Here is a 19647-nt window from a genome sequence, read left to right as displayed (position 1 = left end):
GCGTTTTGGCGGAGTCCCAGCTCCATCCACACTGCACCCCAGACCTGGCCCAGAGGGGACCCTGTGTATCTCTGAGTCTTAAATGCACAGAGCATACCTACTCCCCCCTCAGTCATCAGCAACTTCAGGGGCTGGGGTAGCCCTGTGTTCAGAGAGGCCCTCTGCTGGGCATGCAGACCACCTGGGTCCGGGGCCCAGGGTTCAGTATCTGGGAGCTGTGATCCTATGTTTGAGATCCCTGAGTCTGGGGTCTGCGTCCTGGGGTCTGGGCTCCAGGGTCTGGGCTCTGGGATCTATTAATAGAACAGGGGTCTGAAGTCTGGCGTCTTGAGTTGTTGGGTCTGGCCTCTGAGTTGAGGTCTGGGTTGGGGTCAGGATCTGGGTCCTGGGGTTCAGGGTCCAGTGTCTGGGCTGCGATCCTGGCTCCAAGGGCCTGGTGGGGACCAGGCACAGAGTGGAACAGGGGTCCTCTGTGACCCTCAGCCCATCCTCGCCTCTCCACTGCCCCTCCCCCTTCCCTCCTAACGTCCCTCTCCTCCCCGTCTCTCCTCCCCCTCCTCCCTCCTCCTCCCCTCCCGCCCCACCCCCTCCCTCCGCCCCGCCCCCGCCCGCGCCGCAGCGACAAGATGGCGGCGGGTGGGAGCGGCGGGCGCGCGTCCTGCCCGCCGGGGGTCGGGGGCGCCCCTGGGCCCAGCGCCAACGCCGCCGCCCCGGCCCCCGGCAACGCGGCCGCCGCCGCCGCCGCCCCCGGGCCCGCCGCGCCCCCAGCGCCCCCAGCGCCGGGTCCCGGGGCGGACGCGCAGGCCGCGGGCGCGGAGCGGGCGGAGGACGCGGGGGCGGCGCTGCTGCGCGAGCCCGTGTACAACTGGCAGGCCACCAAGCCCACCGTGCAGGAGCGCTTCGCCTTCCTCTTCAACAACGAGGTGCTGTGCGACGTGCACTTCCTGGTGGGCAAGGGGCTCAGCTCGCAGCGCATCCCGGCGCACAGGTGGGCCGCGCGGGCGCCATGGGGCCTGGGGGCCAACGCCCGGGACCCCGGCCCGGGACCTTCCACCCGGGGACCCCCGGCCGGGACCCCTCCGCCTGGGGACCCCCGACCAGCACCCTCCGCCTGGGACCCTCTGCCTGTAGACCCCAATCCGGGAACCTCCGCCTGGGACCCCTCCGCCCGGGGACCCTCCGCTTGGGACCCCCATTTGGGACCCCTGACCGGGACCCTCTGCCCGGGAACCCCTATCTGGGTCCCCTGACCCGGGACCGCGGCACCTGGGACCCTCTACTCCCGGGATTCCGGCACCCGGCATCCCCTGCCTCTGCGACCTGCCACCCCTCCACCCCTGCGCTCCGGGAACCCCACGACCCCTCGGGTCTGCCACCCCTCTGCATCCCCGAACCTGTGACCCCTCCACTCTCGCCTGCAACCCCTGCGGAACCCAGGCTCGGCCACCTCCGTCTGTGACCCCCAGCTCGGGAGTCCTGGGCCCTGCCGTCTCCACCAGAGACCCTCATGCCTCGTGGCACCCCGTCTGGTGTCCGGTGCTCCCCCAGCCCTGTGACTCAGGTCACAGGTCACAGCCACCCCCCTTCCCAAGCCCAGCAACCTTCAGGCCCTGAGACCCTGATAGCCCCCTTTCGGCCCAGCACCTCTGCCAGAGACCCCTGCGCCCTGCCACCTGCCACCTTGGCCATCCCTCCCCCAGCTCCAGCAAGTCCAGGCCCTGACCCTGGGCCTGAGGCTGCCCGGTGGCCCTGCACTGGCTCCATCCTTGCCCCTTGGCCCCCACCCATCCTTCCTGGGCCATCACCCCAGACCCCTGCCCGAGATGCCCAGCTTGCAAAGGCCTCCTACCCAGAGATCCCCAGCTCCGGAATACCCACCCCCTATCCAGGACCCTCCCCAGCCCCAGACCTCCTTTCTGGAAAAGGGGGTCCGGTCCAGGCCCCTGTGCACTCCCAGTCCCTCATTTCAGGGGGCTTGTTGGGAGGGGCTCGGGCTTTCTTGCCTCTGGGGCCTGGAATGTTGCCCGGAGCCTGCTGTGAGCAGTTGATGCCCCCTGACTGGTGCCTTTCTGGTTCCTTTCTGGTGTTTGTGTACAGCTGAGGGTCCCCTTGCAGTGCTCAGCAGAGGTTCCAGCCCGTGGAGGGTGCTGGGACCTCATGTGGCCTGCCCCTTCCCTGTCTGTCATCCAGAGGGGCTGGCCTCTCCCCTTCCCCCCCAGGCTGGGAGTGGGGTCTGCCTGGTTTGCACCCCCACGTGGGCTCACTCTCCTGGAGCTTTGGGGAAGGGTGCATCCAGCTGGGTCCCACCCTGCAGCAGGTGGAATTGGAGAATTCCAAGGTTTCTGTTTGAGAGGGCTGGAGGGGACCCCCCAGGCGCTGGCTGACCTTGGGACGTGTACTTGATTGTGCTTGAGGGTCCATTGGCTTGGTGGAAAAGTGGGGACAGTAAAGGTGGGGTGAGGATCCCTGGAGAGAGGCAGGTTAGGGGTCTGGCCTTGGTGGGCGCAGTACCATTGACCCTGGAACAACGCAGGGTCAGGGGCACCCCTCCTGCTCAGTCAAAAATCCGTGTATAACATTTGACTCCCCCAAAGCTTAACTACTGAATAGGTTTCTGCTGCTGGGGCCTTACCAATAATGTAAATGGTGAACACATGTTCTGTGTGTTAGATGCATCAGGTGCTGTATTTTAATAATGTGAGCTGGAGAAAAGAAAATGCTGTTGAGAAACTCACAAGGAAGAGAAAATAGATTTACTGTTCATGAAGTAGAAGTGGGCTGTCCTAAAGGTCTCCGTTCTTGCTGTCCTTGAGCTGTGCAGGAGGAGCAAGAGGACGGTGGGTCTTGCTGTCTCTGGCGTGGCAGAGGCAGAAGGAAACCCACGTGTGAGTGGACCACAGTGTGGTTCAAGGGTCAGCTGTTTATACGCAGCATTTCAGGAGAGTCTGGGGGGCGGTAGCAGAGGCTGGGCACTGACCTGGTCCAGAACGACCCCCTGAACGTGTGATGCTGAGGGCGTGTACGGTTCCTGGGCTCGGTGTGAGCCCTCAAGGCCAGAGGATCTGGGCACCTGGGAGCCACAGCAAGGCCAGAGTGGGAGCAACGAGGGGTTTTGCTGTGCCCCAGAGGGACCAGATCTGCTTTGAGGCATGGAGTGAGTGGGTCATTGGCGGGACCAAGGGGCGAGGCCTGGGGAATGGCAGCCACAGACTAGAGACGGGACAGTGGGCTTGGCGGGGGGCGACAGAAAGGGGAAGGAGGATTCAGCACCTCATCCCTATGGCCAGGTGAGGAGGTGGCAGATGAGGGACAGTGGGGGCCTGCGGTGGGGGTCTTTCAGACTTCTGGCTGGAGTGTCATGGCGAGGACAGGCTTGGAAGGGACAAGCGCGGGCGTTGGAGAGGCTGAGCTGCCTGGCCGAGCGATGCATCCCAAGTGCTGTGCCTTAGTTTCCACAGCTGTGAAATGGGCTCTCAGGTGCGTCCATTCCCTGATGGAGTGCTTATAATAGCGGCACAGGCTGGTCCCTGAGATAAAAACAGGAGGTGGGGACAGACCCAAAGCATGAGATGACTACGCCAGAGGCCATGTGGGTAGAGACGTGCTTCCCTGGGAGGGGAGATGGAACATCCCACCGGAGAGCCCCAAACAGCAGGCAGAGAGACACCCCTCAGACCCTAGTCCCCGCCCCACGTCCAGGTTGAGCCGGCCTCAGGCTCTCTGTAAGGAACAGAGTAGAAAGAGGAAGACAGTAACCTGGCCCCAGGGACCCTGGGACCCCACCTTCACCAGGTGGCCACGGCCAACATCACGGGTGATGTTGTGTGGGTATGAGATGTCCCTGGTTGGATGTCCCCAAAACCCATAACCCCAATGGCCTGAATGGTGGCCCCACAAGATGTCCACATCCTAATCCCTGGAACCTGTTGAGTGTGACCTTATTTGGTAAAAGAGTCTTTGCAGATGTGGTTAAGTGAAAGGTCCCAAGATGCAATCGTTCTGGTTATCCGGGTGGCCCTAAACCCAGTGACAAATGTCCCTAAAAGAGAGAAGAGAAGTCAGCGTAGAAGGCCTTGTGCAGATGGAGGCAGAGGCTGGAGTGATGTGGCCGCAAACCAAGGGACACCTGGAGCCCCCAGAGCTGGAAGAGGCAGGAGGACCTTCCTCTGGAGCCTCCGGAGGGAGCGTGGCCCCGAGACACCTTCACGTCACATTTTTGGCCTCCGGGACTGTGCGTGTGCAGATTCCTGTTGCTCTGAGCCTCCCGGCTTGTGGTCGTTTCTTGCCGCTGCGACAAGAAACCGGTAACACCCAGTCTAACCACGAGAAAACAGACGCACCCAGATCCAGGGGTACCAGCAAGACAGCTGGCCGGGCCTCCTGAGACTGACAAGGTCGCAGAAGACAAGGAGCATCTGAGAAACCGTCATAGCCCAGAAGAGCCCAGGGAGAAGCAAGGCCTACATGCCATGCGGGATCGTGGAGGGGGCCCCGGGACAGGAAGAGGACTGTGGGACAGTGCAGTGGAGTCTGGAGTTGGCTTACAAAGCAGATTGGGGCAGGGGCCTGCGCGAGTTGCTAGGGAGGTCGCTGTCTGGGTGGTCTGGACCCATAGTCTTCGGTGGGCATAGCCAAGGGCTGGGGCTCAGAGTGGCCTGAACTCTGGGTGCGGGGTGGACTGGGCGTGGCAGAGGGAAGGCCCCATACCTGGGACCGAAGCATAGTGGTTGGCATTTGTGATTTCACACGGCTTCTGGGCTTTTCTCTGGGCCTGGGTAAGCTCACATCCCATCTTATCTCTGCAAGGCTTTTCCTGGAGGCCTGGCGCACAGTAGGTGCTCAGTAAACACGTGTTGGATGACCTGCTGGAACTAAGCATCTCTGTTCTCTCATGGGGCTCAAAGGAGGTATTGAGTATCTTCAGGGTGGTGCTGTTTTAGAGGTACGGATCAGCCAGGCCCCTAACATCAGTGTCTGAAATATGTTCTTTCCATCATGGGAAATGGAGAACTCTCTAGAAAGTGGAACAGTCTGTTCCGGGTTCTCTTCTGTTTCATTGATCAGTTTGTGTATTCTTAGCAAACACACTGTTCGAAGATTCTTGCTTTCTGGCGTGGTTTGAGAACCACTGAGCAAATTCTTCCTAACTTTATTCTTTGCCAAGACTTTTTCAGCTGGTCTCAGACATTTGCTCTCCCAGAATTCTCTCCCATTCATTGATCCGTCTGAATCCTACAGATACATCCCTTGAGACACAGGGATGGGTGCAGGGGCTGAAGGCAGCTGGAAAAAATCTCTTCCATTGTGGAACTTAAATTCTCACATAGACGCCAGCAGATTAATGGAAAAGCCTAGAGAGTGAATATTTCTGGTGGGTCTTTCGCCTCTGTAGCAACTACTTAATCCTGCTGCAGCAGCACAAAAGCTCCCATAAATCAGCAACCTGTAAATGAATGGGGGTGGCTGTGTTCCAATAAAACTTTATTAACAAAAACAAGTGGTGGGCCGGGTTTGCCCTGAGGGCCGGCCCCTGGCCTAGTGGTTCCCTTTGATTTGCAGAATCAATTTGTTAAATGCCAAAGGATTTTATACGGGAACTTGGTCTTCCCAAAGATACCAAGTTTGGTAATTTTTTTTGCTAGAGATAGGGTCTCACTCTGTTGCCCAGACTGGAATGTAGTGGTATCATCACAGCTCACTGCAGCCTCCAACTCCTGAGCTCAAGTGATGCTCCTGCCTCAGCCTCCCGAGTAGCTGGGACTACAGGCTCTTGCCGCCACCACCCTGGCTAATTTTTAAAACATTTTTGTAGACAGGATCTTGCCATGTTGCCCAGGCTGGTCTCCCAAAGTGCTGGGATTATGGCCCTGAGCCACTGTGCCTGACCTGTTCAGTTATTTCATAGGATTTTTATTCTATTGTGAATATTACCTTTTTTCCATTATATTTTTCCAGCTGATTGTTTCTGGAAAGCTGTAGATTTTTGCATGTTTACTTTTATCGGATTCAGACAATTTCTTCCTGAACACTTATTAGTTTTAGTGATTTTGCTGTTGGTCCTGCATTCTGGTCCCATAGGGTTTTCTGTGCTGGTGGGAATGTTCTGGGTCTGTGCTGTCTAGTACTGGACACTGGTCACCTGTGGCCACTGAGGACTGGACATGTGGATGGTATGACTGAGGAATTGAATTTTTAAATCATTTAAATTTAAATTGAGATTTGAACAGCCATGCCTGGCTGGTACTGACCTCTCTGGGTGGTGCATGCTTAGACTTTTAAATTTGAGACTCTGGTTGTAGACATATATTTTCCTTCCTCTCTCTTATTTCTGCCTCTTATTTTTTTCTGTTCTTTCTGCATTTCTGACCGTTGTTTACTGATACATAACAGAGGTGGTAGCCGCAGCCTGTTTTTCACGGTCAAGTGTGATCATTGATATAGGTTTCTCACAAATTCTATTTATTAAGGTAAGAAAGTTTCTTTGTACTCCTTGTACTAAGAGCTTTTATGACATGTGGGTGTGGAATGTTATTTTTGCTGGAGTTTGGTTTATTTGATCTGACAATTGCCTATAGAAAATACATACAGTTGTGTAACAATCACCATAGCCTAGTTTTTAGTTTTTAATTTTTTAGAGATGGGGTCTTGCGATGTTGTCCAGGCTGGTCTCGAACTCCTGGGCTCAAATGATCCTCCTGAGTAAGCTGGGACTATACCATGCCCAGCTAATTAAAATTTTTTTTTTTTTTTTTTAGAGATGGGGTCTTGCTATAGTGCCCAGGCTGGTCTCAAACTCCTGGGTTTAATGGAGCCTCCCACCTCACCCTCCCAGGTAGCTGGGATTACAGGTATGAGCCACTGCACTTGGCCATAGTCCAGTTCTTTAATGCTTCAGTGACCCCAAAGATTCCCTCTTGCCCTGTGCAGTTGGTGCCTGCTCCTGCCCTGGTCATCAGGCAACACCGAGCTGGTTTCTGGCTCTACAGTTTTGCTATTTTTAGAAATTTCATAGAATTAGGACCATACAGTGTGTAGTCTTTGGTCTGGCTTCTTTCATTTTGTGTCAAGTTTGGGAGGTCCATGCTGTTGTGTGCATCAGTGGTTCATTTCTTTTTATTGGTAAGGTAATATTTTTGCTGCTGAATTCCATCGAATGGCTGGACCACGGTTTGTCCCCATAACATCCATATAGGCAGTTGCTGTATGGGTATTCCCGGTTTTTGGCTATCGTGAATCATGCTGCCATGAGCATTCATGCACAAGTCTATGTGGGGCCATATATCTCCTTTTCTCTTGTATGAATTCCTCAGAGTGGAATGGTTGTGTGACAGGGTAACTCGTATGTTTAACATTTTAAGAAACTGCTAAAGTGTTTTCCAAAGTAGCTGCACCATTTCACGTCCCACCAGCCACACAGGAGGAGCCCAATAACGTCTTCGTCTGGCTTGGGTATCCTTGTAATTCTGGTCTTGGAAAATGAGCCATGAAACGTTTCCTCCTCTTTTCTTTTTTCTTTTATTTTTTTTAGAGACAGAAACAGGGTCTTGCTCTTTCACCCAGGCTGGAGTGCAGTGGCGTCATCACAGCTCACTGCAGCCTCCACCTGGCCTCAAGCGATCCTCCCTCCTTGGCCTCCCAGAATGCTGGGATTACAGGCGTGTGCCACCATGCCCAGCCAGTGTCCTACCATTTAATTCAATTCTGGCACTAACTGCCCAGCGTTAGCACAGACCCCACAGGTCACCGACTCAGGCCCACAGACCTGCCCCTGCTGCAGACGACAGTTGTGAGCGGCAGGCCCCAGGTTACCCGCACTTCTATGCAACTGGCCTGGAGTCAAGGGTTCCCTCAGCCCAAACCTCAGCCTCGTAATTTCCTGTCACAGCTTAGGGACACTTTTAACATTTGCTTTTATTATACATTGCATTTACCAGTTTATTGTAAAGATCTAATAATGGGTACCGTTGAGCAGTCAGGTGGGGAGGTCCGTGGGGCAGGGTCCAGGAGGGTCCCGGGCGCAGGAGCCTCTGTCCCTGTGGAGCTGGGGTGGGTCACCCCCACCAGTGGTGAATTCACCCAGTTGGAAACTCTCTGAACCCTGAGGTTTAGGGGTGTTCAGGAAGGTTCTGTGACGTAGGATAAAGTCATTACATCTTCGACTATTTGTGTACCATGCAGTTCTTTCGATCTTTAACTTGTTTTCCAAAGCTACGTAGGGGATTCTTCTCTGCCCCTTCAGAGTGGTATGTCATTCTTTTTTTTGTTTAGTTTTTAAATTGTGGTAAAATCCACATAACATAAGATGTACCATCTTAACCATTTTTAAGTGCACAGTTCAGTATCGTTAAGCGCATGAACAGTGCTATGCAAGCATCGACACCCTCCAACTCCAGAACTTTCTCGTCTTCCCAAACTGATGCTCTGTCCCCATGAAACACTAATTCCCCACCCCCTCTCCAGCCCCTGGCACCCACGAATTCCCATCCTGTCTCTGTGGATCTGCCTGTTGGGGACATTTCATATAAATGGAGTCACAAACCGTGTGTCCTGTGTCTGGCGTCTCTCACTGAGCACGATGTCCTCAAGGTCCCTCCACGCTGTGGCCTGTGTCAGAGCCTCGTGCCTTGTCATGGCTGAGTGATATTCCACGTGTGGACGGACCACGTGTGTGTGTCCACTCCTCTGTCGACGGGCACTGGCTGTTTCTACCTTGTGGCTGTTGGGGATCTTGCTGCTGTGCACCTTTGGGTACAAGTCTTTGCGTGGACAGATGTTTCTGATTCTTTTGAAAGGAGCAGGGGACTAAAGACATGTGAAGGGGTGGCCGGCTGGGCGTGGGCTGGGGCTCGAGCTGAACTCCTCGTGAGGGTGACTGAGGTCAGGGGGTAGTGGCAGTGGAGCCGCCTGGGGACCTGCCTGCGACAGGGTCATGGCCTCCACCTCGCAGGGCGTGGGAGGTGCCAACGGGGCCCCTGCTCATGCCAGGGCGGCTGCGACTCTGCCCTGGGCACCGATGGCCACACCGGGCCGGATCTGCGCCTCTCACTTTCTGCTTCTGAGTCGTCAGAGGTTTCCCCACAGGAGCCCGAGATGCTTTTTAAACCAAGAAAGAAAAGCCCCACACGGAGGCACTTTGTTTCTAGAATGTCTCGTGGGAGGGAAGCGTGTGGGCCTGGGCACCGGCTGTGGTGGTGGTGGTGCTGGCCGTGGCGGGGCTGAGGGACTGTCGGGTGGTCACGCGCGCTGGAGGCTGGGCCGCGTAGAGCAGCGGATTTTCCTGAGTCCTGGGGCCTGGAAGGATGGGCGCCCTGTCCGCGGTGCCGGCTGGGCATGGGCACCCTTCTGGGGGATGCTGGTGAGCCCGCTGCACTTGGTTTCTGGCCTGGGCCCCGGGAGCTGAGCTGGACACGCAGCGGGGCTGGCGGGGTGAGTGCGGGGGGAGCCCTGAGACGGGAGAGAGAGCAGCGTCTCCCCTTGAGAGGCGGGAGCCTCCCAGGCTGGGCGCCCCAGGAGCTGTGGGGGGCTGGTGTCCTGCGGGAGTGGGAGGCCATCCTGTTGGGCTTGCAGGCTCTGCCCCACCTGGGACATGTGGACCTGTCTGCTGGCTCCAGAGGTTTCCAGGCAGAGGGTGGCTTCTCAGAGCCCAGCATTTGCCAAGTGGGGACCCAAGGAGGGGACAACTCAGGGTGAGGGGACTCAGGGACCTCGCAGGCTGATGGCAGGCGCTCTGTACCAGGCCGGCCATGTGGCTGCAGCTGCATCTCCCCCTGCGCCCCCTCCTGGTTGTCTGCCCCCTTCCCGGGACTGTGTATGGACAGCACCCAGTGTCGCCATCGTCATCCTGGTCATTGTGGAGTCCTCCCTAGCCCCACATGGCGAGGCCAAGAGCAGGGGTCACGGCTGGCTCTCTTAGAGGCCCAGGAGGCCCCCACAGCCTGTCTGTGCCCACAGCACCCTGTGCTGGGTGGAACCCATGGGCCTTCTCCTGGTCACCACCTGCCAGGGCCAGGGCTAGGGCTGTCCCCACCTGCCTCCTAACGCTCCTCCGTGCTCCTCCTGCTCCCTGGGCCTCCACACCCTTTTCCACAGACTCGGCCCAGCCCAGATGACCCCACAGGGCTGCCAAGGCCTCGTGCTCCCAACAGTGCCACGTTGCCCTCCCTCTCACCCACCTGTGGGGCTGTCCAGCCACTCGGACCTCGTCTGCTCCCCTCCATGAGGGCCAAAGCCCTGGCCTGCAGCCCTGGAGGACTGGTGTTGATTGAGTGAGTGAATGAGTGAGTGAGGGAACGAGTGACTGAGTGAATGAATGAATGAGGGAATGAGTGACTGAGTGCCTGAGTGAATGAATGAGTGATTGAGCCAGTGGATGAGTGGATGAGTGCATGAATGAGTGAATGGATGAGCGCATGAGTGAATGAATGAATGAGTGGATGAGCGAATGGATGAGTGGCCGAGTGAGTGAGTGGTGTTACATGGACAGACGGGCGGCTGGAGGGGACAGAGGGGATCCGACCCTGTGCGACCTCAGGGACATCTGTCCAGCTCTGGCCTCTTGTTGCTACTGACCCCTCTGAACTGCTACCTCCTCGTGACACCTGCCTTCAGGAAGCTTCCGCTGCTATGGTGCTGGGTGCAGTGTCTGCTGGGGGCTGGCAGAGGGTCCCAGTGGGGAGTTACCCTCAGACCCCGGTACAGCCATCCAGCCCCCGCCCTCCTGCCGCTGTGCGGTGGTGGCTGATGGTCTCCCCTCTCCCATGCCAGGTTCGTGCTGGCCGTGGGTAGCGCTGTCTTCGATGCCATGTTCAACGGGGGAATGGCCACCACGTCCACCGAGATCGAGCTGCCTGACGTGGAGCCGGCTGCCTTCCTGGCCCTGCTCAAGTAAGGCTCACTGGCCCGTCCCGATGCGGGGGTGGGGTCCTGGGGTGGGGATGCCGGGTATCGAGATTCAGAATGGAGCCACCCTTCCACGGAGGTTTCTAGAACCTGCCTGCATGGGGAGGGCTGGGCTCTGGAGGCTTCCCCTTTTAAAAATTATTTTTGTATCTTTTATGTTGAGATATAATTCTCATACCGTACAATTCACACATTTACAGTGTACAATGTAGGGCCAGGCGTGGCTCAGGCCTGTAGTCCCAGGACATTGGGAGGCTGAGGTAGGAGGATCGCTTCAGCCCAGGGGTTTGAGACCAGCCTGGGCAACATAGAGAGACGCCGTCTCTACAAAAAATTTTAAAAATTAGCTGGGCATGGTGGTGGCACCTGTAGTCCCAGCTACTTTGGAGACTGAAGCAGGAGAATCACTTGAGCCCAGGAGTTGGAGGCTGCAGTGAGCTGTGATGACGCCACTGCACTCCAGCCTGGGCGACAGAGCGAGACCCTGTTTCTAAAAAAAATAAGAGAGAGAAAAAAAAGAGGAGGAAACATTTCCCAACTCATTTTCCAAGGCCAGAACACACGTGTTTCTGTGTGTGTCCTCAGATGGAGTTTGCCTGTAGATGGGTTCAGCCTCTGGCATGTTTTCACAGGCGTCCCCAGGTCAGAGGGTGCTGATTCTGGAACCTTCCAGCCGGTGAGGCCGGGTGATTGGATCCTGCCGGCTCAAGAGAGGGTGGGCGAGTCTGACATCTGAGCGGTCACCTGGGGCTGTCCCCGGACTCAGCCTCGGTGGCCCCGTCTCACAGCCACCGTGTGGCACCCTCAGGTTTCTGTACTCGGACGAGGTTCAGATCGGGCCCGAGACGGTGATGACCACGCTGTACACCGCCAAGAAGTACGCGGTGCCGGCACTTGAGGCCCACTGCGTGGAGTTCCTCAAGAAGAACCTCCGGGCGGACAACGCCTTCATGCTGCTCACACAGGTGGGCGGGAAACCCCGGGCCTAGTCCTCTTGGGTTTGCTGCGCTATTTGAAAATAATTACAGCACGATATTATTTACCTCGATTGATGAGTTTTCTGATGGCCTTTCCCATCCCGTGTCCATAAGGGTCAGGGCTGGGGCGAGTACTACCGGGTTTCCAACTGGGACTAGAGGCTCAGCTTCCCTGGTGGAATGAGCCACAACCTTCTCCCTTGTGGCTGGGGAGGAGCCCTGGTGGCCTCCATCCCATCAGCACAGGAAGCTGGGCCATCCCGTCAGCACAGCCCTCCTGGTGCCCTGTAACATGGCACTGCCCCGCCACAGTCCTGGGGGTGGAGCTTGTGCCCTGAGACGTGACCCCTCCAGCCACAGAGGACGAGGGCATCTTGAGGCCCGGAAGCTTCATCAGGTCACTGCTGCCTGGCCCACTCACTCCATCCTGCTCAGGGTCAGGGCCACCCGCTGCCGCCCTAAAGCACACGCCTGGCAGGGCTGTGTGGGCACAGGTCCCTTCCTTCCTCCGCCTCTGCCGTCCAGGAGGGGCCTCACCAGCTCCCCCGACCCTGCTGTGGCCCTACTGGTGGCTCTGTCCTGGGGCTGGGCACTGACGTCTCCCTGGACGCCTCCCACCAGGCGAGACTGTTTGACGAGCCACAGCTGGCCAGCCTGTGCCTGGAGAACATTGACAAGAACACGTCGGACGCCATCACCGCCGAGGGCTTCACCGACATCGACCTGGGTAAGGCCCGGCCACCTTGGGCACTGTTGAGGGCCTGAGGGAGCCTCAGGCGGGAATCTGAGCTGGGCCGCAGCTGGAGGGTCGAGGGTAAGTGGTGGGGGCTCTGGCTGGGGCCCACCCGAGGGAGACCTGCAGGTGAGCCGGGCACTCGCCACCCTCAGGAGCTCGGGTGAGCACACGCCCGGGCAGTCTGGGCTGCAGCCTCTGTGAAGGGCGCAAACGGGGCACTACTGTCAGTCGTGGCAGGAGGTGACCCCCCCCCATCCTGGGGTCACCACAGTCACAGCCACGGGGACCACCGTATCCTCTTAAGGCCAGCAAACTTCTCTGGCAGAGGGCCCAGTGGTCAATGTTTTTGTCTCTGTTGGCAAACAGCTTCTGTCGAGACTCTTCAACTCTGCCCTTGTGGCTTTAAACCACCTTAGACAATAGGGAAATGAATGGGAGTGGCCATGTGTCGATAAAACTTTATTTACAAACACAGGCAGGGGGCTGGCTTGCTGAACCCCAGCTTTAACCACGGCTTCCACATCAGGGCCGGCACCGCGGTTCACACAGCCGCTTCCCCTTCCCTGCAGACACGCTGGTGGCCGTCCTGGAGCGTGACACTCTGGGTATCCGGGAGGTGCGGTTGTTCAATGCTGTCGTCCGCTGGTCTGAGGCTGAATGTCAGCGGCAGCAGCTGCAGGTGACGCCCGAGAACAAGCGGAAGGTTCTGGGCAAGGCCCTGGGCCTCATCCGCTTCCCACTGATGACCATTGAGGAATTTGCCGCAGGTAACGGAGTCCAGGGGGCCTGGGCCAAGGGGCCGGCGCGGGAGGAGTGTGACCCCCAGTGACCCCACTGGGCTCCTTGGCCACACATGTCTGCCCCGCCTGGAACCTAGACATGCTTCTTGGCGCTGACAACTGTGGTCTCCCGTGTTCATTGTGGAAAACTTGGAAAATGCATAAAAGTATAAACATGGCATCAATGAATCTGTGAACCGTGAGCATGCGGGTGCGCCTGTCCCCTCTGCAGCCCTCGTCTGTACACACGCAGCTGCGAGGCTGTCTGTGCTTGTGTGCTGCTGGCTGCTATGTCTGGTTGTGTTTTGGCGTCACCAGCCTAGGGCTCTCATCCTATCTTGTCAGCTCAGGTGTCACCATCCATGACAAGCCCACGTGAAGAAGTCTAAAGTGGCCAGGGCCAGTCCCTGTGCCCCTCAGGGTCTCCTGCTACAGGGTCTGGAGCTCTGGGGTGATGGGTGTGGCTTGTGTGGCTGCTCACATCCAGGGCTGTGTGTCCCTGGAACCAGACAGTCCTGGAAGGTTCCAGAGGGCTGAGAGATGCAGCCCTGTGGCCGGTGCACACTTGCCGTCCTGTTGCTCCTGGGTCCATGCGGCCCCTGCCTTTGCCTGAATTAGGGTCATCAGATTTAGCAACAACAACAAATATTTTAACATAAGTGTCTCCCATGCACTGTTTGTGACATACCCTAAAAATTGTTCCTCATTGATCTGAATTCAGATTTAACCGGCACCCGATGTTTTATCTGGGGACCCTCCCTGGGTTTGTGGGTGTAGGAGATGCCCTCGGGGGGGGTCTTCGACAAGTCATGTGTTGCCCCAGTGCCCACCTTTTGCCCAGGGTGGGGTGGCCCTGGGTCGTACAAGACCCGTTGAGGGAACAGTCAGCAGGTGTTGGGGTGGGGGTGCCGTCGCTGGGCGGGAAGAGGCCTGGGGGGAGGCTGCCTGTCCGAGAAGGCTGTGAGGGGTCTGTGCCGTCCCCACCTGTATGCAGGGCCCATCTCCTCGAGGCCCAGAGCTGCGTGTTGCGCATCTGACTTTGCGTCGTCTGTGTTTTACAGAGCAATATTGAGGCCCAGAGAGGGTCACCCGCCTAAGTCTGTGCCCAGCACTGGGGACATGCGGTCACTGCTTTGTGGGGGGGTGGACAGTTGATTGGTTGAGGTGCAGGCGGGGCTGATGCCCAGACCCTTCCGTGACGCTGGGGTTCACTTCCCAAGTACATGGGGGTCAGAGCTGCAGGGCTGGAATGGCTGTGCCCCTGTCCCCAGGTGTCCCTCAGCTGGTGCTGGCGATACATCCTCACTGCCTGGAGACCCTCACCCTCATCCGGTGCCCTGGCCGGTGGGCTAAGCGGCTCCCTCGAGCCCCAGGTTTGCCCCATCCTGGGACTGGGGCTGGTGAGGACGGGGTGTCTTGAGCAGAGAATGGGGTAGGGCAGTTCCCATGACCGTGTCTGTTTGGGTGAGGCCCCAAGGAATGTCCGCATGTCGGGTATTGCTATTCGTCAAGTATTTATTGAGCGCCTACTGTGTACCAGGTCTAGTCTAGGCCCTGAATGTGGCAGTGACAGCAGCCCGGGCACACCCTGTCCTTAAACACCTGCCCAAGCGGCTCCGCGTGCACCCAACCCCTCCCTGCTAGAGCCGAGTCAGCCCAGCTCTCCCGAAAAACCGCCGTCCTCCCTGCCAGGAATGCATGGACACCATCCACCTCCTTGATGGGCCATCCCCATGCAGCCCCTGGGTTCCCTCCGTGTCGCTCCATCTGTCCCACCTCCTTCCCTAGGGTCCACCTTCCAGAATATATACCGTGTGTCTGGATCTCACGTGCTAACTTGAATCCAGGTGTTCCCCCAAGAGTGCCCTCCTCAACCTTTGCTGTCCCCAGAAATGGCCCTGCCAGCCACCCACCTGCAGGACCTAACACCTGGGAGTCCCCCATAGGGTCTCCCAGCTGTCACTCGAGCCCCCAGCCTAAGGGCTGTGCCATTTCCCTAAATCCCGGACCACATTGGGCTGGATCGCAAAGTGGCTTCCCTCGCCGAATGGAGCTCCTGCCTGTGGCCTGGGGGGGGGGGTCCCATCTGCCTCCTCCCACGTGGGGCCACCCCCACCGGGGTCTGGAAGCTTCCCCCACACCTCCATGGAAGCCCCCACTGTGTTCCCCCCCCCTCGCCCCGCTTGGTGTTAGGGTTGGGCCTTCTCCCTGGCTGGGTCCCTCCTTGGTGGGTGCCCCCAGGGCACGGGCAGTCGGGTCAGAGAAGGTGCCAGGTGAGTGTCTGGCACGAGTGAAGGATCCTTCATCTCTCACGAATCTGGCCATGTGTCCACAAAAACCAGGATGGTGGCAGGGACAGATCCCCGAAGGCTTGACCTGGCCCCAGATTGCTTGGTATGTGGCAGAGAGGAACCCTCTCTGCTCAGAAAGCGGGCAGAGGTCTGCAGGAGCCCCTCAGGGACTCGCCCTGCCAAGTGTGTGGTCATAGTGATGTCCCGGTGTATTTTTTCTGCAGTTTTATGCAGAGATTTATTTTTTAAAAATACAATTAACATTTTTCATTCAGTTTTGTTATTCAGTCTTCCTTATTCACTTAATCCACGTAAGTCTGTATTTTCACCTGTTGTGATTTTTACTTTAGAGATCAGTTCTCACTATGTTGCCCAGGCTGGTCTTGAGCTCTCGGGGTCAAGCGATGCTGCCGCCTCCCCGCCGAGTGGCTGGGACCTTGGGCACGAGCCACTGTGTGCGGCTTCTCAGCTGTTACTAAAATCTCTGCTTAAACGTTGCACTGTTTTGCCGCTGGGCGTGACACAGAAATGAGCCTGAAGTTGCTCAGTGACTCTGGAAGCCGCACAGGGGTGGGAGGCTCTGGATCCGCCTGGGTCTGCCCCTCCTGGCCCAGAGCCTGGTGTGTCCAAGTCACTGTCGCATCTCTGCATCTGGATTTCAACCTTCCGGACTCTTCCACAGCTCAGGGGTCACCTCCCTGCTGGTGTAAGCGCTTCAGGAATGGGCTGCTCAGGGTCCACCCTGGGGCCAGGAGCCTGGGGCTACCTAGAAGCCAGGGCTATAGCCTGGTGTGCCAGCTGCAGAGTGACCCTCTGCAAGGCCATGACCCCGCATGGCCGGGCAGAGCGGCGCCTCTGCCACTGAAGTGAGGGGTGGTTGCTGCACTGGCAGTGCTGAGACCTGGTGCCCACCCCCTGGGCTTGGATTCTGAGGTTCCGCCTAATCATGGAGCGAATCAGCCCCTGGTCTCTGTGGGGCCCCTCCCTAGACACCAGAAGGGGCGGTGGGTGGCGGTAGGGGTCCCCCGCATTCTGAGAATTGGAGGAGGAGGAGTGTGTCCTCGGGCCTTCCCTCCCACCCCTCCCCAGCCCAAGGCAGGATGCCCCCTGCCCAGCCCTCCTGTGCCCGCAGGCCCCGCACAGTCGGGCATCTTGGTGGACCGCGAGGTGGTCAGCCTCTTCCTGCACTTCACCGTCAACCCCAAGCCACGAGTGGAGTTCATCGACCGCCCGCGCTGCTGCCTGCGCGGGAAGGAGTGCAGCATCAACCGCTTCCAGCAGGTCGAGAGCCGCTGGGGCTACAGTGGCACCAGCGACCGCATCAGGTGGGATGGGGGGGGCTGGGGTGGGAGCAGGTGGGCAGGGGGCAGGGGAGATGGAGAGATGCCCCCCCATGGGAGGGGGATGTAGGTGGTGGGGGGCATTTTCCTGCGGCCCGGGTCTGTGCCCACCTGGGAGGCCTCAGGTCACAGCACAGCAGGGGCCCCTTCTGGTCACCTTCTTGGTCCCTGGATGTTAACCCACCAGCCTCTGCCGCCTACTGCTGCAGGTTCTCAGTCAACAAGCGCATCTTTGTGGTGGGCTTTGGGCTCTACGGATCCATCCACGGGCCCACGGACTACCAAGTGAACATCCAGGTCTTTGGCTGGGCCCCGCCCCACTCCCCACAGGCCCTGCCCACAGCTGGCCCCGCCCCACCCACAGGCCCCGCCCCACTCCCCCCAGGCCTGCTCCGTCCCCTCTTTACCTCGTGGTTGTAGAGAATGTTCCGGAGCCCATGGAACCTGGGCAGGTGGGTGTGGGCATGGTGGGTCCCGCCTGCTCCCCCAGGCGCTGAGCGCCCCGCACCTACAGATCATCCATACGGACAGCAACACTGTGCTGGGCCAGAACGACACGGGCTTCAGCTGCGACGGCTCGGCTAGCACGTTCCGTGTCATGTTCAAGGAGCCGGTGGAGGTGCTGCCCAACGTCAACTACACGGCCTGCGCCACGCTCAAGGTCATGCAGTAGGAGAGCGGCTGGCAGGGACAGGTCTGGGCTGGAGGGGTGGCCAGCAGGGCCGGAGGCCTCTGGCACAGACTCCCTCCCCGGTGGGGTACTCCGCCTCTTGGGACCCAGCATGTCTGGGGTCCTGACCTCGCTGTGCTCCACCCCACAGGGCCCGGACTCCCACTACGGCACCAAAGGCCTGCGCAAGGTGACCCATGAGTCACCCACGACAGGGGCCAAGACCTGCTTCACCTTCTGCTACGCAGCCGGGAACAACAACGGCACATCCGTGGAAGACGGTCAGATCCCCGAGGTCATCTTCTACACCTAGGTTGCCCCTATGCTGTCCACCCATGGGGGACAACCAGGTTCCCGAGGCCATCTTCACACTAGGCCGCCCCACGCTGCGCCCTCGGCCATCTGCCCACTCCCTGCCACCTTTCTCAGCATCACGAAAGGGACTGCCCTGTTGTCCGTGGTGACAAGTGAGGCTGCTTATTTCATAGAAGCCAGGGAGGTGGCCAGGCTGGGGCCCCTTCCAGACAATCCCTCAGGACCAGGGGCTGGCCGTACCCGCCCTGCCCAAGCAGGCCTGGGCTCGGGCCGAGGCCCCTGCAGCTCAGGCGTCTGCCCAGCTCTCCTGACCAGGGTCTGCGTAGGGTGTCTCCCGTTTGTTCTGTTAACTGCACATGGCAATGCATTTGGGGTTCCCATTTCTCTGCTAGGAGATGCTGCGTGGGGGCAGCTCCAGAGCCATCGGTGAGGGCCTTCTGTTCCCTTGTTCTTGGTTCACTGGGGACATGTGGGCCCCACCTGCCATGCGCCCAAGGCCGCCTCAGCCTCCTGGTGCCCCCACCTCCAGGATGCTGGCCCAAGGCCCACAGTGTGGGGCTGGAGCCCTGCACGGTCCTGGGCCTGGCAGGAGTCCACCCCCAGCCCCAGGGGGCTGGGGGTTTGCCCTTTCCGTTCTCATCCAGATGTGGGCCCAGTGCTGTCCCGGCTCTCTGGACGGGCCCCTCCAGCCCCTGCAGCTGAGGGCAGGGCCTCAGGCCCTGTGCTCCGTGGGGTCAGGCCCCAGCGGGTCCCCAGCTGGCCTGCCCACCTGTACATACCGTAGCCCACCTCACCCCGGCTGCCGAGTGAGCGTCGCCCGGAGGTGCTGGAGGACACAGCCCCTCCCCGTCCCCCACTCCTCGTGTTTCTGCCCCCGTGACTCCTGGAACCCGTGTCCTCCCCAAAGCCATGGAAGGTGTGCCCTCACACCACGGCCCAAATGATTTTTTTTTTTAATAAAGGAAAGAAACATACCTGCCTTGAGCCACTGAGTGCTTCTTCCTGCCAGGGACATCAAAGGAGCAGTGGGCAGGGCTGGAGCCCACAGGACCTGGGCAGCTTAGGGGATGTCCCCCCTGTAAGAGGGGCCGTGAGCCCCATGCGTCGGGTTCTGCTATTACTGGAGGACACGTGGGCCTACTGGGACTCTGCTTCCACCCTCCTGTGCACCCACAGCCCACAGAGGCTTTATCACAGGTGCAGTGGAAGCCTGTGCTGACTCATGTCAGGAATGGTCCCGCTGGCTGCTAGGGGAGCATGGATCATTCCTAAGGGACAGAGAAGCAGCAGGGGGTGCTGGGTTCTGGCCACAACTGCACAGCTCATGTGAGACAAAACATCCTTCGGAAATCAGCTGAAAGAACAACCGGACCAGACAGGAGGCGGCAGTGCAGGCAGAGCTGGGAGGAGAGCACCCCACGAGGTGGATCACGTTCCCCCCAGCTCTTCCCTGAGGGCAATTCCCCAGCGTTGACCCAGAGAAAGAGAGTAGAAAGCAAAGTCTCACGAGTTGAAAAGACAAGGTCAGGGTTTGTGGCTGGGGACACAAGGACAAACTCCTGGGGCAAAGGAACCAGCAGGGAAAGGGCGTCTGTGCTCAGCCACTCTCAAGCCATGACTCTCACGCACACGTACACAGC

General features: G+C 58.7%; 1 protein-coding gene across 1 annotated transcript; it reads left to right on the top strand.

Moving 5' to 3' along the window:
* The first annotated feature begins 614 nt into the window (after window positions 1-614).
* On the top strand, window positions 615-18981 carry BTBD2 (BTB domain containing 2). Its single transcript, XM_045543750.1, has 9 exons — window positions 615-988; window positions 10765-10884; window positions 11708-11864; window positions 12498-12603; window positions 13182-13379; window positions 16815-17007; window positions 17232-17319; window positions 17537-17683; window positions 17844-18981. Exons 1-9 carry the CDS (start codon window positions 627-629, stop codon window positions 18003-18005), a joined length of 1533 nt encoding a protein of 510 aa, XP_045399706.1. The 5' UTR covers window positions 615-626; the 3' UTR covers window positions 18006-18981.
* The last annotated feature ends 666 nt before the right edge of the window (window positions 18982-19647 follow it).

The sequence above is a fragment of the Lemur catta genome, chromosome 1 (genome assembly GCF_020740605.2).
Source record: "Lemur catta isolate mLemCat1 chromosome 1, mLemCat1.pri, whole genome shotgun sequence".
Classification (NCBI taxonomy): domain Eukaryota; kingdom Metazoa; phylum Chordata; class Mammalia; order Primates; family Lemuridae; genus Lemur; species Lemur catta.
Note: the sequence above shows the minus strand (reverse complement) of the source record. Positions and strands in the feature narration are given on the sequence as shown.

Bases quoted from the DNA above. Each gene is read 5' to 3' on its own strand.
- BTBD2 (XM_045543750.1), top strand. From the start codon at position 627: ATGGCGGCGGGTGGGAGCGGCGGGCGCGCGTCCTGCCCGCCGGGGGTC. The intron at 12,604-13,181 runs GTAAGGCCCGGC...CCTTCCCTGCAG, and splicing joins CTTCACCGACATCGACCTGG to ACACGCTGGTGGCCGTCCTG. The intron at 13,380-16,814 runs GTAACGGAGTCC...CTGTGCCCGCAG, and splicing joins CATTGAGGAATTTGCCGCAG to GCCCCGCACAGTCGGGCATC.